Source organism: Gracilinanus agilis, chromosome 3 (genome assembly GCF_016433145.1).
Source record: "Gracilinanus agilis isolate LMUSP501 chromosome 3, AgileGrace, whole genome shotgun sequence".
Classification (NCBI taxonomy): domain Eukaryota; kingdom Metazoa; phylum Chordata; class Mammalia; order Didelphimorphia; family Didelphidae; genus Gracilinanus; species Gracilinanus agilis.
Window position 1 is genome coordinate 147736368 of NC_058132.1, and position 17803 is coordinate 147754170.

Consider the following 17803-nt stretch of genomic DNA (forward strand, 5'->3'; position numbering starts at 1 on the left):
TGAAACAGCATTATTCCAAAAAAACAAAACAAAACTCTGAATGGAAGTTTGTTTACAGATTAAACACAAAAAGGTAAAATCTTGCTGGAGAACAATATTTGCATATGAGAGAACTGGCCAAAAGGTAGAGACAAAAATCCCAAAAACTTCTACTTCAAATCTACTGATTTAGTCTCTCTGCCCTCAAAAGAAAAAAAAAAAAAAAAAAAAAGCAGAGAAGTCCCCTTCCTGTGGGAAAAAGAAATCCCGAGTTGCAAGTCTCTCTCAGCCAGGAGTCCAGGATCAGTTTAGGACTTTGTCTTAAAAAATGGTAGCGCAGGATGGAAAACCCACATGGAGTCAGGGAAGGGATTGGAGTTCTCATCAGTCCATTGGAAAAAAGCAGTTTGCATTGGCTAGGATTGGTAGGCTGCAGGCTGGGTGGGGAACAGTGAGGAACTCTGGCTCAAGCAGATGGGTGTGAAAAGGCAGCAGCAGTGAAAGCAAGCAGGCTGGCTGGTGGAGTCTACAGTGGCTAAGATGGGGTGAAAGCAGGTGGGCTGAGTGGTCATTGAAGAAAAAAAACCACAGGAGCATAGGGTAAGAAAGGGAAACCCCAGCTCTCAGCTCTCGGGCAAACTTAATAACTATACTGAAAATCTATTAAAAAATATTTGAGAATTCTATCTCGTCATAGTAAGCCATAAATGTGGAGATTAAAATTAATATGCAAATACTAAATTTTATATTTATAAATATTATATTAATAATAAACTAACAAAAGAGACTAACTAAAAGGTATTAACCAGCTTGCTCCCAGGAACCAAGGAGAGAGTGAGCAGAGTTACAGCCAACTATAAAATAAAAACATGGCCACACAAACGCAGGAGAGATTAAAGGAAAATTTGGAAAAACTAAGGGGCTTATGGGGGATGAAGTCCAAGGTTCGAAATCTCCATTTTCACACTTTGTTACTTGAGGAAAATACTTATAAGTTTTAGTTTCTATATCTTGCTTGAAAATTTTAAGTTTACTTTCAAAAACTTTTATGTATCCAAACATATGACATCAACACTTTTGCCAAAACCTTGTAACTTTAAATTCAGTTCATTAATATGAACAGAGATCTGTAAAAAACATCAGGGTGTTGGCCCACTTATCATCACTGAGCTGAGGAAAGTTTCCCAGATCCTTATCCTCAAGAAATACCTTAATTTCTTCAAACACTCCACAAAAAAGCGCTTGTTAACTTAGAAAAAACGCGGGACTATTAAATAGTCATAAAACCACTCTTTAATCAAGGGAAAGGGGGATGTGGGCTACTTGGCCTCTTATGCAGAGCTGCGCCTAGCGCAGAGTCTAAAGGAACACTGCTTCGCTCTGCTCCCTGATCCCCCTGGGAGTGACACAGCGCTAGATGACCACTCCTGGGGACAAAGGAAATTGGGAACTTATATACCATTTGGGAAGATCTAGGGGCCAGGAGAGATGATTGACATTATACTGACTGGATACAATCAAGCTAGAGAAAGGGATCATAGCTAGAGGCTAGGGTGTAGGGGAAGGGGCTACTTACCCAATGGATACTAAAGGATAGTTCCTGCCCAGGTGTGCCTTCCTGGGACAGGGTCTCTGATACAATGGGCAAGACTACCTAGGACAAAAGGGTATTTAGCATTTACCCTGGGGTCCATTATTCAGTCTGCAACTGCTAGCCTGAGATTCCCTTCAGGGTGGATTCCCACGGGAACAGGGAATAAGCACAAGCTTTGGGAGTCTCCAACCTACAAACTATTTCTAAACTTGGGGTTCATCATATCTCACTAAGCTACAAGTTTGGGAACTCTAGATTCCATGTCAACACGCTCAAGAACTTTGCCTAGGCTCAGCCATCTGACATTATTGCACATCAGTCCCACTGTAAGTGGAATCAACTTCCAGCAAAAGTGCAGAAAATTCTTGCTTGTGAAGGGGGCAAGCAGCTATTAAATTAACTGTTTTTGTAATAGCTGACATTAAGTTGTTTAAGTCCTGCCTTGGCACATAAAGCCTCCTGATGAATAATACAATGAAAAGACACAATCGGATGTCCAAAAGCTTCTGTGAACAATTTGACAAATTGACTTTTTTCACCACTGTGTTTAGTGCCCCATCTGTCATCACTGACATAACTTTAGAGATATTAATGTCACAGAATGTTTGTATAACAAGAACTTACATATTTTACTTCCTGATGTTTTTGTTGGCACTGATGCTAACTTTATCAACTCTTCTCTCATTGTGAGACCATCAGAATATCAACCAATAATGGTCAACTGAGCATGATGTGTATGACATCTGTAGTTTTATCAAGAGAGATAAAAAAATGTTTACAATTACTTATGTTTGTCTTTAATTGATGTTGTACATTTGTGTTCAGTCTCATTATTCGGTCTTTTATGATACTTCTACTGAGTGACAACTCATATATTCTCTTAATAATTGCATCTTTATTCTGCATATTGTGAAAGAGAACTGGTGCACATCTTAGGAGTTTCTTTAATAAATTCTCCCTCACTGAGTGCTTTTCCATGCTGAGCTATGGAGTGAGCAATGCTCAAACTTGCAGATGTTAAATTTGTAGAGCCTTACAAATTTAAGGATGGAATTAGATTGACTCTTATTAAAGGTGTAACTACCTGGAAATGTATTCCTTCATCCTCACTTTTTTTAAAGAGCTGGGAATGGTTCATTTCAAAATGTCTATTTATATTCCACATTCTGCTTATTACTGTTTCAGTATATAGAATACAAAATGATCTGCCATTTTTTTCTATAATTCCATACATCGTGGTTCATGTCTCTTGAAGGGGTCAGCTACTGCTACTACCACTTCCTTTACTAAACCTTTTGCATTCTACATCAGGGAGGCAGTGACAGAAGATAGAATTATAGTCTATTAGTTCTGCAGGCAATTAGGGGTTAACTAGCTTAACTGACCACAAGATGGCACATGTAACTGTCTTTTAGGAAAGGGCAGGGTTAATAAGCAGAAATAGGGGTTAATAAGGATGCACAATAGTAATAGTGATGAAAAATGGAGTCTGCACTATGCTACAAGATGGTATTCCTTATGTAAATTAAGATGGCTGCCACTATTTCTAATGGCAGGAACAGCACCTATAACATAGGTCCTCTCCCAGCCTCCCCCTCACGTATCTCAGGAATGATGGTCACTTAGAAATCCACAACACCCCAGAACAGTAGATTGGATGATGGTTGCTGTGGTTATGTGGTTGCTGAAAATGGCGATCACAGGGCCCCCAGAGATGCGTCCCCAATGGCATTCCACTGCTCCCTGTTCCTCTGGCCAGAAGTGAGGTCAAAGGACCCCTAATGGCCCAGAAGTCCCAGAACTAGATGCTCTGTGCTGGTGTTCTGTTGTTTTGGTCTACAGACCTCTGACACAGAGTGTCTACACCACACTACAGCAAACGTTTCATCCTCAGCATGCGGCCCCATACTTCTCTGTATTTGGCTGTGTGTCATTGAAAATAGCTACCCATGTCACAGGTTCACCATCAGGGCTCTTTAGGGAGCCTCCAATCCATTGCATAATTCCAGAGATTCAGGGATGCCTCTTCCCTTCCTTCTAACCTCTCACTCCTGCCTTTAATATGCTCTTTTATTTGAACAGATCTTAAATCAGTGTATAGGTATAGCTTCTTCTCTCTTCCAAATACTTGAACCAAATTCTTTGAACCAGGGGTTGGGAGAAAGTAGGCAATTGTAAATAGCCTTCAATTATATCTAGGTTGGAGGCTAGGAGGGAAAGAGGAGGCCAACAACTCTGAAGATTTTTTAGAAAGGAACAAGTATTAAGGCAGAAGTTGTTTTTTTTTTAAAGATTACATAATTGACGTATTTACACTTCCCTCTCCTCCCTGTTCCCTTGTCTGGATTTATGCAATTTGCTCCCTTTTTATGGAGGATAGACTTCAGAAGCAAGCAACTCCCTGTAACACTGCATTATACAAAATTTGGAATGACTGTTTTTTAAAAACCACATATATACAGTCCTGAGGACACACTTTGGAACTTGGGGGATATTTGCCTTTGATGTATTTAGATTGCTAATTACTTTCACCATTCCAGTTCTTAAATTCCAAGTCGAATACACAGACGTTAAAAATTTTTTTAATTTAAATGATGCCATGCCAATGTCATCTCTCCTTTGGGTAATTATTTCACACTTTTTGACCAAAGACAAAACAAAAATAAGTTCATTGAGTAGCATTTGCAGTAGATAATAGAGGGCTTTGATTCACATCTGCCGGAAAGTGGCCACTTCAGCCAATGATAACTTGACAGCAGCAATAAGCTCTTCTTTTTCAAAGAGCCAGATGCAGTAGTGCAGGTAGTGGCTACCTACTTCATGAAGCCTCGGGCAACAACATAAGTTACTCTTTGATGCCACAGAACTTCCCTCTTCACAATTAAGGAATAGTCAGAATTTTTGTGAGGTAGTCTATTAGGTCACAGCCAACCATATAGACATCAGATAGCATGGAAAAGAACTTAATCTTCAAGTATGGGTACAGTGTGGCTCACACCACCACCGGAGCCTAGCACAATATGGCAGGGAGTGGTTAGGGCAGGACAGGCCGGATGAAACAACATGGCTGCAGTGTGGTTCTAAACATGTCAGCTTTTCTTTGGTGCTTTGGGGTTCAGGAGTCTCCTATGAGTAGCCCAGAGTGCTCTTCAAAAGGCACACGGAGTTCATTATACTTCAGGGTCAGAATACCTCTCTTGCTCTGAGGCTCATTATGAGGAAGCTCTTTCTGGCTGATGGCTATCCCAGTGAACAAAGAGCCTAACAATGAAGCTTTGGACATTCTGAAGATATCGTTAACAATAGGGACAATAACATCATTATTCATGGAAAATGTTAAGTGGCAAATTTAAATCTTTAAGACACACAGGTGATGGTGCAGCACCTGAAAAGGAGGGTAGAGGCTAGTGCTCTGGCTTGCACTAACAGCAACCCCTCCTCTCCTTTTCTCCACCCTGACAAACCAGTTTTTTGGCAGCCAGGTGATACAAAAGAGCAATGGGCCTTAAGTCAGGAAGACCTGAATTCAAATCCAGCCTCAGATACTTCCTGTGACCTTAGACAAGTCACTTAACCTACCTGTTTCATCATCTGTATAATGAAATAATAAAAACACCTACACCCTCACAGTTGTAAAGACCAAATATTTGTAAAACAGTGTCTAGCATATTACTTATTCCCTTTCCACATGTAACTGTTACAGAAACAGGAACATAAGCACTCTGGTCACTAAAATATGCCCCATAGCCACCCATTTGATCAAACTGAGTTCTTCAGTTCTTTCTTGCTTCTATGGTTTTTTCCTAAACATTTTACTGTTTCTCTGCAGTAACTGTTCTTTAGAGCTTATTTATCATGTACCAACTGCTAGAAGTTCCTGGGTAAAACTTGTCTTAGTGAGTTTTCCAACCTTTTTCTAAGCCTTCTCTCCCATTCTTTTCCTTACAATACTACCTGCTCACTTTTGTTAAGTGCCAGTTAGGCCTTAAGCAGAAATAGAATTTTTTCCTTTTCACCACTTGTCAGACTCCAGTTCTTTGTCGGTCTTCTGATTTTTACAAAACTTTTCTAATCGTTTTGCTGAGTTTCCATGTGAAAAACTATTCTGTACTGAAAAATTTGAATTTTAGATATACAACTTTATTTTATTAATTTCTGGGCCATCAGAAGCTAACCTTCAGATTGTTCTCATATTATTTAGGAAATTTATGAGTAGACAAAATTTACCCCCTTACGATCATTAAAGTCTTTTTTTTTTTAATTTTTTTTTTATTTAAACCCTTGTACTTCGGTGTATTGTCTCATAGGTAGAAGATTGGTAAGGGTGGGCAATGGGGGTCAAGTGACTTGCCCAGGGTCACACAGCTGGGAAGTGTCTGAGGCCAGATTTGAACCTAGGACCTCCTGTCTCTAGGCCTGACTCTCACTCTACTGAGCTACCCAGCTGCCCCTATTAAAGTCTTTTTGATAGCCCTAGGGAACACCAACACATTACCTAGTGTGTACCTGGAATATAGAGAATGGTCCAAGCTCCGAGTTCAAAATTTGAGTTCAAAATTGCATTAAAATAAGTTCCAAGTTACAATCTGATGAATTATTTGCCCTTTTCCTGAGCAAGAAATTTTATCCCAAAAAAGAATTTCACAGACATCTACTCATGACTTCTCAATATATTAAAACTGGCAACTACAAATTCTGACAAAGTTTATCCTTTAATCTTAACCTATATGACTGTAGCAATCCAGGTATACATCAATTGTGATATTTTAAGAAGTATTCAAAAAAAAACTTTTATACTGTTAATGATTGATCTCTGTAATCTTGAGTCAAATTGCCAAATCCCTAGCCCTTCCCTAAGGCTACACCCCAGAAGAGTCAGTTATCTCAGTCTCCTTACTTTTCCTTCAATGATCAATTAACATAGGTATCAAACATCCATAGATGCCTTAGGCCATATCCACCCTGGATCCTGATCTTAGCTCTACCTATTGTTTCAGGTTTTGGCAGTTTGCATTTTATGATGATTACCTCATAATGTTAATGTATCAGGCCACTGGCCTCTCCCCTTTCCCCCATACTGTAGTGACATCACATCAGTTGGCAAGAGAGCTCTCAACCATCAGAGCTCCTAACCATGAAGCTCTTGACCATCAGAGCTTACTCGCTGTCTGTCTACCTTGTACCAAAACTTTCTGTGTCTGTGTGTCTTTATTCTCGCCTTATGTTCTCTTTCCATTAATCCTTAACCAGTAACGCATTTTCACTCAGTCCTTGGTTCCCCTTTCTGAGTGTCCAACCCACTAGGAATCTTCGTGAAGCTGCTGGTTGGCTTCAATGACTATGAAATCTTTCTCCCTCCCCTCAATCAAAAAGAATGGGATAAACCAATTCCTCTTATAGCATTACAAAGCAAATTTAGATTTTTGGTAATAGGTATAAGAAATTGTTTTTGCTTCCTATTATATGGCACAATTTATACAAAGATAAATGGAACTTTTTCAAAGTTTTCTTTGTTCTAGGTTCCTGTGAAACTGAAGGATGCAAATGAGCAAGTAAATGCCTGGTTGGCTTATAGTAATATGGCTTCACTGTAAAGTATAATAGGTGACCTTTAAGAATATATCATATTTTAGAGGCAGCTGGATGGCTCAGTGGATAGAGTGCTAGGCCAAGAGTCAGGAGGCCCTAGAGTCAAATCTGATCTTAGACACTTCATAGCCATGTGACCCTGGGCAAGTTAAATTAACCCAATTGCCTAGCCTTTACCACTCTTCTGATACTTAGTATTGATTCAAAGACAAAAGGGTTAAAAATACATGTATGTAAAATCATAATTTTGTAGATAAATAGCAACTCCCTCATTTTACAAATAAATTGAGACACATCACAATTATGTGATTACCCAAAAACATATAGCTGTCATTAGCAATATTTCTTGAGAGGTTTTCTGTGAAGAGGTATATATTCTGACCTTTCTTTATTCTGAAGACTTTTAATTTCTAAATGCAGACTTAAGGACCTAATATTTTCATTTCTCAATGTCTGATGAAATCAGAGATGTCTTAAAAAGGTGCTTCTATAAGAACATCTTAGAATAGCAAAAAAGTAACTAAAGTAATTAGTTTCAATTCCCTCCCCATTTCAAACTCTTATACATTATGGCTGGCTAAAAGAATATATTCACTTAGGTTTAATCTTGGACATAAATGAATTTTAAAAAACTTAAATAAAGGCATTATACAGAAAATTGCAAACTGTAGCTAAAAACAAGCCTTAATAAAAGGCTGTCGCTCAGCTTTAGTAGAATCTACATATACCTCCTCCAATTCTCAAATTGCTATTAGGCTCCATGATGTTCAAATGATCTTTTTTTCTCACTTCTGTACTTATGACATGCAGATGGAAGTGATCATGCAGAAATACTGCAACAGTAGTTTATTCTAGACTTATCTTCAGATTTTAAGGTCCCAAAAGGTGGAACCAATGTTCTTAGTATTCTCCACAGCCCAAGCCAGGGTACTGTATATGGTGAAATCAATCCGTCTTTCTTAACACACTACTACCAGCACCACCATCCCAAAACCATTATGCCTGGACCTTCCTTTGTAACTTCACTCAGAACATTTGTCCACTATTATAAAAGAATTTCTATTCAACACAGACTCAATCCTGAATCATTCAGTTTGTTTCTGGGCATCAAAGACCAGTGTGAGGAAGATAGTGAAGGCAGCAGCATGGAAAAGCAACACATTTCAAGTCAAAGAACCCAATATCGTACAGAATCAGTTCAGTTGCACAAGTGTATTTTAACAAGATACTTTCAATGAGAATGCTAAGAGCACTTTTATATTCTTATATTTTACACAAGATTTGAAACATGTCCCCTCATCTGTCAATATCTGCACGATAACCACCAAAACAGAGTCAAGGTTTTAATTCTTAAAACAGATGATTTAAAAATAGGTTTAGGGCTTCCAAAGCTTAAAGGCAATAAAGAGCTGATATTGACACAATGTCAAACAAATGCAAGAAATTGTAAACAAAGTTTAATATGGTCTCATGCGCCCTGAGGGAGGTGGTGCCCGATTTGGAGGAGTGATTGCTATATCCAAATAATCTCCTATTTGGAACTTCTGGGACTGTAGCGTCATGGAGTCATCAGTTCCCTTTCTGCCAGACATAGTACTGCCAATCTCTTTCACTCTGTAGAAAGGGAAACAAATTATTTAGTGTCAATTATTTATACTTAATCACTTTTAGAATATGTAGAAGAAAAAAGAACATGTAGAAAATTTAAGGGTCTTTACTAATAGATACTAGTCATCTCTGATATAATTATAATCCAAAGATGAGTCAAGCCATCTTATCTCTGCACTTGATTAGCCTTGTGAAAGAGCACTAACTCCAACTATGCTGACATATAAACAAATAATAATTATAGTATAGTAACTAGATATATAGAAATTACCTACCGATAACCAGGTCTTTTAAGGTCCGTGAAAACAATAGCAAAATTGAAGTGTGTACCCTTCTTTCGAGCTTCTGGGTAGACCTCTTTTACTAAACTAGTCAATTCTTTTAAGGTTGCATCCATCCTAAGTGAAGAAAATGTCAATTTAATAAGTAACAAAATAATACTAAAATTAATTATTTACAATTAGCAACAAGAGTCAAGTACTAAAGAGATATTAAGCTGTTCTTACTTTCTAACAAATAACCGGGGTCTTAAACACAAGCACAGTTTAAGGGATATTGGAAAAACCATTAATAAAAAGTTATCCTGTGATCAAAGAGATTTTTTTTTAAATTCCAGTTCACATCTTAACATGGTGATGGCAAACCTATGACACGCATGTCAGCACTGACGTGTGTAGCCATTTTCGATGACACATGGCTACATGCAGAGAAGTATGGGGCCGCATGCCAAGAATGAAACATTTGCTATAGTGTAGTGTAGACACTGTACATTATAAATGACAATTCTACCTATATTAATTTACCTATTTTGGTTTATTAAATAGTTATATATTACAATTATACATTTTTGTTATTTAAACTATAAATATCACAAAATTATGGGGTTTTTTCCTCAAAGTGACACACCACCTGAGTTATGCTCAGTTTTTTTGGCGAATTTTGACACACCAAGCTGTTGCCCATCACTGTCCTAAGAAAACATTTTCCCCCAACAAATCTATACAGCAGGGGCCGGTAACCTTTTTGGCTGTGAGAGCCATAAACGCCACATTTTTTAAAATGTAATTTCGTGAGAGCCGTACAGTGCTCACAGTGCCGCTCCTGTAACAGCGCCTGAAAAAAAATTGACTTTATGGCTCCTGCAGAAAGAGCCATATGTTGCTGACCCCTGCTATAAAGTATAAAGTCCTCGTTGTGTATGAGTCTGAACCTGGGCAAAACATTCAAGATCATAGATTTAGAGCTATAACAGATCTTAAAGAGACCATCAATTCCAAGCTCCAGGTATTTATTTAAAAAATGTTGTTATTCTGAACTTTAAAAAAATGCCAAACATGAACATTTCTATATGCTGAGAACAGAAAACAAATACTGTACTATGTATATTATGTAGTTTGCTTTTTTAGGAAGTAATAAATTCAACACTTTACTCTCAAAGTTGTTCTGCTTTGTTCGGTCTCTCTCTCTGAACCTTCTCCAATTCTATGTGCATTTTTTTTTTAAAACCTTCACTTCTGTGTATTGGCTCCTTGGTGGAAGAGTGGTAAGGGTGGGCAATGGGGGTCAAGTGACTTGCCCAGGGTCACACAGCTGGGAAGTGTCTGAGGCCGGGTTTGAACCTAGGGCCTCCCTTCTCTAGGCCTGACTCTCAATCCACTGAGCTACCCAGCTGCTCTTCTATGTGCATTTTTAAGAAAGGAACTTTAATTACCATTTCATCTTCCTTTTTGGCCTTCACTACTGCTACCCTTTCCCTCTCCCTGTTAATTTTAAAAAATCTTTTAAATAAATAGTCAAGTAAATAAACAGTCTCTGATTCTGCACCTCAAGTCCAACACCTCCATTAGGAGGTGAACAGAAGTCTTCATCATCAGTCTCCTAGTCATCAACCTCCTCAAATTCCTTATTTTTAAAGATAAGGAAACTAAAGCACAGAAAGGTGAAACGAATAGCACGCACACACACACAAAAAAAAAATCACACAAATCACAAGCTGAAAAGGCTAGTTTTAACCCATATCTTCTGACTTCAAATTCAATGACTTCTCCATGGACTTTCCCCTAATCTAAGATCTCCTCTAGTTCTGAATCTTATGTCAGCGATGACGAAGATTTTCAGGTTTGAGTGCCCAAACTGCAACTTCAAGTTGCCTGTGAACCCTCAACATTATTCCAGAAAGTGGAGGGGGGAAGTGCTTACTTTAAGCTGCTGAAAAGATGGGGGGACATGCAAAAAATGTCCTAGGGCGCTGTGAAGAGGGGAAGTGTAGTAGCTCCCAGTGTGGACACACATGCCAATACTTCAATAACACTGTCTTATGTTCTTCCTCAAAATTGGTTCTCATCTGATAAATAGCTAGATGAGCAAAATTTTAGTTCCATTTGATAGATGAGAAAACAGGTTCATAGAGGACCATGATCACAGAGCACTAAGTGATGAGACCAGATCTTCAAACTCAGGTCTTCTTGTCTCCTAAGACTGCATTAAATAACCTGTAAGTAGAGGCAGCAAGGGAGCACAGTGAATAAAGCACAAGACCTGGAGTTGGGAGGAGTGGGTTCAAATTTGAACTCACAGTTCCTAACTGTGTGACCCTAGGCAAGTCATCTAACCCCAACTGCCTAGCCTTGCCATTCTTCTTAGAATTCATACTAAAGCAAAAGGGTTTAAAAAATAACAGTTGTATTAACATTTTTGTATGTTATTTTTTTAAACCCTAATATCTTTTATATATATCCTTCTGTATTAATTTTTTTTTTATTTGTTATAGGGCTAGGCAATGGGGGTTAAGTGAGTTGCCCAGGGTCACACAGCTGGGAAGTGTCTGAGGCTGGATTTGAACCTAGGACCTCCTGGCTCTCAATCCACTGAGCCATCCAGCTGCCCCCTTGTATGTTATTTTTCCAATAACTTTCCATGACAGCTAATTCAGAAGCATACTATGGAAATATTTTTAAAATTTCATTGATGCCTTTTGTTTTTTACATCAGCTATTTCCAGATTACTTTCTTCAAAAAAAGTAAGTATCCCCTCTCCCGTGCCATCCTCTTAAGAAAGGAAAACAGTCAAGTAAGACCAGTGTGTATCTATGCTTAATAGTGGATGAAACATTTCATGCCTGTAGTCCCCTACCTTTACCAAAAATAAACATATTTCAACACTGCTTCTTCAATACCAATTTTGGTCATTCTGCTTACTCACCAGCTTTTTTTTTTTTTTTTTAATCCTATTACTACAGGTGTGTGTGTAACGTGTGCTACCCTAGTCAACTGGCACTCACTTAATTTCTCATTTTTTGCTGATATAATAAGTGCTGCTGTGAATATTTTCATCCATCTTTGACTTCTTGGGGATTAAGTAGTAGGGTCACTGGGCCAAAGAAAACGAACAACCTAGTAACTCTTTGCACTGTTTTCTCCACCCCCAACCCCCACTCCTTTCACTAACAATTCTTTACTGTGATAACTTCCCACAACCCTGCCAACACTTGGAAATAATCTTAGGGAAAAGAGAATTTTGAAATCAAGTAAGAGTGCTCAGAAACAGCTTAGAGTAGGTTGCCACAACTTTCAACTCCTTAAGGACATAAGTACAAATAGAAACATGAGAAAGCCCTTAATCTACTTTAGAACACTGGATAGCAAACTAAACTTTATTATACACTCTTTTATTAAATATTTAGCTCTTTAAAAAAATGCTATTCTCTAGTTGAAAGGCTCCACAGAGTGATGAATTTTGGGGACAACTCTTAGAAAAAATCATCTACTAAAATACAAAAAAGTTGTGAGATATGTAGTAGGTAGACGGAGTACTAACACACTGAGGAAATTAAGTTATTAATACTTGAAGAATCTGCAATGTTAATTCGTAAAGAAGTAATCATTGTCAAACCTCACAGCTGCATAGCATACAGAGTTAAGTTTTTGGAAAAAGAGGCTACAAAGTTAACTTCATTCAACAAGTAAAATTTGTTCTACCCATAACACATAAAAAAGGGCATTAGGCTTTTCTTTTTCAGGTTCCTGCTCAAAAGTACTATAAGAATAGTGTAGAAAGTGCTGAATTTTCAAGTTAGATGATCTTGGTTCAAATTCTGAGTTTGCTACCTGTTTGAACTCTGCTGAGTCTAAATGAGAGCATTAAACTCTACACCCTTCTAAATTCTTGATATTTATCTTTTCTTTAAAGTTTGATATACCATTGCTGTCATATGCTATATTTTGTTCAGTCACTGATATTATCTATTGATAGTTGGTACCAGGGATTCCACACACAGCAGAGACAATCACATTTTTAAGAAAGTTTTTGTTTACAAGGTTTAAGTATTCAGTTAGAAGCAGGTGAGGTTATAACCAGGCAATCCCAGTATTTTAACAATTATAGTTAGAGACACCGGGATGGAGTTAAGAATGAGTTTTTCTGCTGAAACAGCTGAAGACTACTAAGACAGAGGATGCGTTGTGATGTGACTGAGGAATGAATGATGGATTTGAAGACAAGTTTGACCTCTAAAACTAACCCCAGGCTCTTAGCCTCTCCAAATTTGTTCCTTTGTTTATTAAAATGGTAGCACTAATTAATACCAGGGACACCTTAAAGGTTAACCAATCAATGAACATTTTAAACCGACTACTTTGTGTAAGGTACTTGTTGGTAGGGCTTGAATGATAACATATATGAAAGTTTTGTTAATTTTAACGTGTTATGTGTCTGTGGTTACTATTATAGGTCAAGGGAACCCCCACATTGATTAGTCAGACCACAAGAGGTTTCAGGAAGATGGGCACATTTCTTCCCCTAAAGTTCAGAACTACCCTACTCAAGAGGGTCCCCTCAAAAAGACGGTAAAACTAATGACGTCAGGTGGGTGGGCGGGGCCGATAATGAACCTCTTGGGGTCAGGTGGGGCCTCATCTTCCCTCCCTCTCACCCCAACACTCACCAGGTATAGATCTGCAGCTCGCTCGAAGGCACGTTTCCGCGGGAGAACTCTTCCACTCGGTGGTGTCGGCCGTTATTAGTGGTGAAGACCCGCAGAAGCAGAGGGCACGTCTGCGTGCGGGGGCGGAGAAGCAGAGACACGAATGAAGGAGAAAAGAGGTTCCGGACCCAGCCCCCTCGGCCCGCGGCCGCTCCCTGGGCCCCGCGGCCGCCCCACAGGCCCGGGCCACCCCCAAGCTCCCCAGCAGGGGCCGCCCGCCCTCGCAGGCCGCGGCTCCCCACCCCCAACCGCCAGTGAGGCCCCACCTCCGCCGGAACCCCAGCGGCCCCAGGCCCTCACCTTCTCCCGGTCAATAGGCTGCTCCGGCTCCTTCTTAATTTCCTCCTGGGTGACGCGGGACTCCACTGCCATCTTCCTCCTTCGGCCTCCTAGACGCTCACTGTGACCTCCGACCCCGGCCGCGAGCATGAATGAACGAAGTCTCTCGCGAGGAGAATCTCGACAGACTTATAGGGAGGGAAGAGGCGGGGCAAGGCGAGGCGGCTCTCCAGCGCAGGCGCACGATATGACCAAGCCTTCTCTGCGGCGCGTGCGCATCTAGTTCCTGAAGCCTTGAGTCCGCGGGTGAGATGGGGTGGGGGTGGGAGGGACCAGTACTGGGGGCGGGGTTAAGGTTGAAGGCGAGTTCTATTTGCCCTCTGGCCCCGCCTTCCCCCACCCCTCCCGCTGCCACGCCCAAACCCTGGAGTTTTTGTAACTCGTTCTTAAATGACCGAGTTTTCACCCTCAATAAGAAAATAATTTCCACAAAATGACCGAAGCCTTTCTTGGAGGTGTGAATTGCTGGACTGAAAACTTAGTTCTTCTATAAATGAAAAAACACGCTCCCCAGTCAGTTCCTTCCTCCCTTTCTCTCAAAGATTCTGCTCCTAAAGATTCTCTCTCTGGATGAAAAGGAACTAGCCTCCCCATCCTCAGTGTCTCTTCCTTTGGTAATTTAAGCATTTCAAAAGGTTGCTTTGGAAAGAATGGGTAGCCCAGCAAATCAGAGCCCATTTACTTAAAATCATTGGCATCATATAGACTATAGAAGGTCGTTGCCAAAACTCTTAATCTATTGGCCTTCTAAAACCCCTGGTTACTGATCAGTTAATGAATTGAATTCAGCCTAAATTGAGGTCAGTGACAATTAATCAATAAACATTTATTAAGCTCCTTCTGTATGCCACACTGTGCCAAATACTGAGGATATAGAAAGTGTATTCTCAAGGACATTACAATCTAATTGAGGGGAGGGTGAGGGGTGGAAGGGAATAGCTAAGTAGGTTGGTGGATTGAGAGCCAGGACCAGAAACTGGAGGTCCTGTGTTCAAATATGGCCTCAGACACTTCCTAGCTGTGGAATCCTGGACAAGTCACTTAATCCCCATTGTCTAACCCTTACCACTCTTCTGCCTTGGAACCAATATATAGTATTGATTCTAAGACAGAAGGTAAAGGTTTAAAAAAACAACAGCAGTCTAATTGATATAATATGTAAACATATTATATGTGTACATACGTGCAAACAAACCATATACAAAATAAATAGAAAATAAATAAAATAGAAAATAAACTGAAGGAAGACATTAGAATTATGAGGGTTTGGGAAAGACTTCCTGTAAAAGTTGAGATTTTAATTGGGACTTGAAGGAAAACAGACAAGTCAGCAGAGATGAGGAGGAAGAGCTTTCCAGGTTTGGGGGACAAGCCAGATAAAGAAAATTCCCTAAAGAGAGAGATGGAATGTCTCATTTATGGAACAGGGAGGAGGCCAGTGTCATTGTATCAAAACATACATAGTGGGGAGGAAGGTGTTACTGTTGTTTAGCCTTCATTTTTGAAGATGACCAATGACATCACAAGGTAATGTCTTGCCTTGTGAGTGAATTGGATATAAATAAGGCTGTTTCACCAAGTCTTCAGACACACTTTCTCTTCCAGAGTCATCCAAGTTTAGTAGCAAGACAAAAGTCAGGATAACTGGTAGTGGTTTGAGATGCAGGGGATGACCTTGGCTTCTTCAATGTCTAACCAAATAGGGGCAGAACCAAGATGGCGACTTAGTAGCAGCTAAAGCTGAAACCACTCTGACAATCCTTCCAAACCAATTTTTAAAAAGCATCTCAAAATGATGAGTCAAAAACCAACAGCAAGGGGGAGAGAGGGGACTCTCCTGCAGAAAACATCTTGAAAGGTAGGCAGAGAAAGTCAATTTTCACAGGATAAGGGGAAACTAGAAGTAAAACTGCACATGGAGGAGTGCTGGCCAATCACCCCCCACCTAATGCACCAGGTTCTGAGCCTGGTCATAGGACAACTTTGGGATCCCAGTAACTGGGCTACACCAACAACAGAGTATCCCAGAAACCACATTCACCCCTTAGAAGTCCCAGGCCCTGGCATCAGCCTGAAGTATGGCCCAGAAGTCTATAGAACTGTGGCTGCAGTGAAGCCCTAGCCCCGGGGCAAAATAGTTTCGAGTGCTGAGTCCTATGAGCCATCAGCAGAGGAGACAGAATCATCAGCTTTCAGAACTCCTAGTCCACAGGCCAAAAAAAAAAAAGCTGGAAAAATGAGCAAACAGCAAAAGAAACACCTAACCCTGGAAAATTTCTATGACTACAAAGAGCAAATCACAGAGTCAGCAGAACAACCATTTAACCTCTGCCCCAGGTTCTTCATCTGTTAAAATGGGATGATAGGGGGAAGCTAGGTGGCTCAGTGGATTGAGAGTCAGGCCTAGAAACAGGAGGTCCTGGGTTCAAATCTGACTTCAGGTACTTCCTAACTGTGTGACCCTGGGCAAGTCACTTAACCCCCATGGCCTAGCTCTTAATACTCTTCTGCCTTGGAACCAATATACAATATTGATTCCAAGATGGAAGGTAAGGGTTTAAAAAATTTTTTTAAATGGGATAATGATAGCACCTGCTTTCCATGGTTGTTGTGAGGATCAAATGATACAATATTTTTAAAGCTTAGTACAATATCTGGCTCACAGTAAATGCTAAATAGATGTTAGCTATTATTATTATTAAATATGGAATTCGTATTTGATCCTAGAGATGATAGAGTTTATTGAGTAGGGGAGTAAGATGGTTTGACCTATACTTTAGTAAATCTCTTTGGTGACTGAATAGAAGATAGATTGAAATGGGGAGAGTCTTAAGAAAGGCACACCTCATTGGGATAATCCAGGTGTGTGGTGATGAGGACTTGCACCAGAGTGGTAGCAGTGTCAGAGAAGAGAAGGGGACATATTACAGAGGTATTGCAAAGGTAGAATTGACAGGTCTTGGCAACAGATTGGATGGGGGTGGGAGCAGTGAGAAATATTGAGGAATCTAGGATGACTCCTAGGTTGTGAGCCTGAGGGACTAGGAAAATGGTGTTGCCCTTTACAATATTAGAGAAGGGAGGAAGGGAAAGAAGGGTTTAGGAATAAAAATAATTTCTCTTTTGGACATATTTAGTCTAAGATATATTGAACATCCAGTTTGAGATATCTGAAAGGCAGTTGGTGATTCAAGACTGGAGATCAGCTAAGAGTTTGGGGCAGGATAGGTGAATATGAGAATCATTAGCATAGAGATGGTAATTAAACCAATGGGAGCTAACGAGATAACCAAGTGAAGAAGTGTAGAAGAAGAAGAGAAGAGGATCCAGGACAGAACCCTGAAAGAAGCCAATAGTTAGAGGGCAGGATGTAATGGGATGTGAATGATGATCCAGCAGAGATAGAGGAGTGGTCACACAGGGAGGAGAAGCAGGGTTCAGGTAGGTAGGAGAAACAGGAGAGCTATCCTAAAAACTTAAGAGAGAAAAAAAGAGAATCAACGAAGAGAGGGTGATCTAAAGGGTCAAACTGCTGAGAGGTGAGGGAGAATGTCACATTATTTGGCAACTAAATGGTCATTGGTAATTTTAGAGAGAGCAGTTTCTATGGAATAAAAAAAATAAGGGGTTAAGAAGAGAGTAAGAAGACAGAAAGTAGAGGTACTTGTTGTAGACAGCCTTTTTGAAGAGTTTCAATAAAAAAGGCTGAAGAG

The 17803-nt window shown here is 39.9% G+C and overlaps 1 protein-coding gene across 1 annotated transcript; it reads right to left on the minus strand.

Annotated features, from left to right (window-relative positions):
- Window positions 1-8391: 8391 nt before the first annotated feature.
- Window positions 8392-14243, minus strand: SAP18 (Sin3A associated protein 18). The gene is made up of 4 exons (XM_044666132.1): window positions 14052-14243; window positions 13713-13822; window positions 9046-9168; window positions 8392-8776 (listed from the first exon to the last, which is right to left on the minus strand). The coding sequence occupies exons 1-4, from the start codon at window positions 14178-14180 to the stop codon at window positions 8620-8622; spliced, it is 519 nt and encodes a 172-aa protein (XP_044522067.1). The 5' UTR covers window positions 14181-14243; the 3' UTR covers window positions 8392-8619.
- Between the last annotated feature and the right edge of the window lie 3560 nt (window positions 14244-17803).

What these genes read in the sequence shown, in the direction of transcription:
- SAP18 (XM_044666132.1), bottom strand. Translation starts at nt 14,180, where the DNA reads ATGCTCGCGGCCGGGGTCGGAGGTCACAGTGAGCGTCTAGGAGGCCGA. An exon ending in GAGCTGCAGATCTATACCTG is followed by an intron (nt 9,169 to 13,712) that starts GTGAGTGTTGGG and finishes TTCTTCACTTAG; the next exon opens with GATGGATGCAACCTTAAAAG. An exon ending in CTTAAAAGACCTGGTTATCG is followed by an intron (nt 8,777 to 9,045) that starts GTAGGTAATTTC and finishes CCCTTTCTACAG; the next exon opens with AGTGAAAGAGATTGGCAGTA.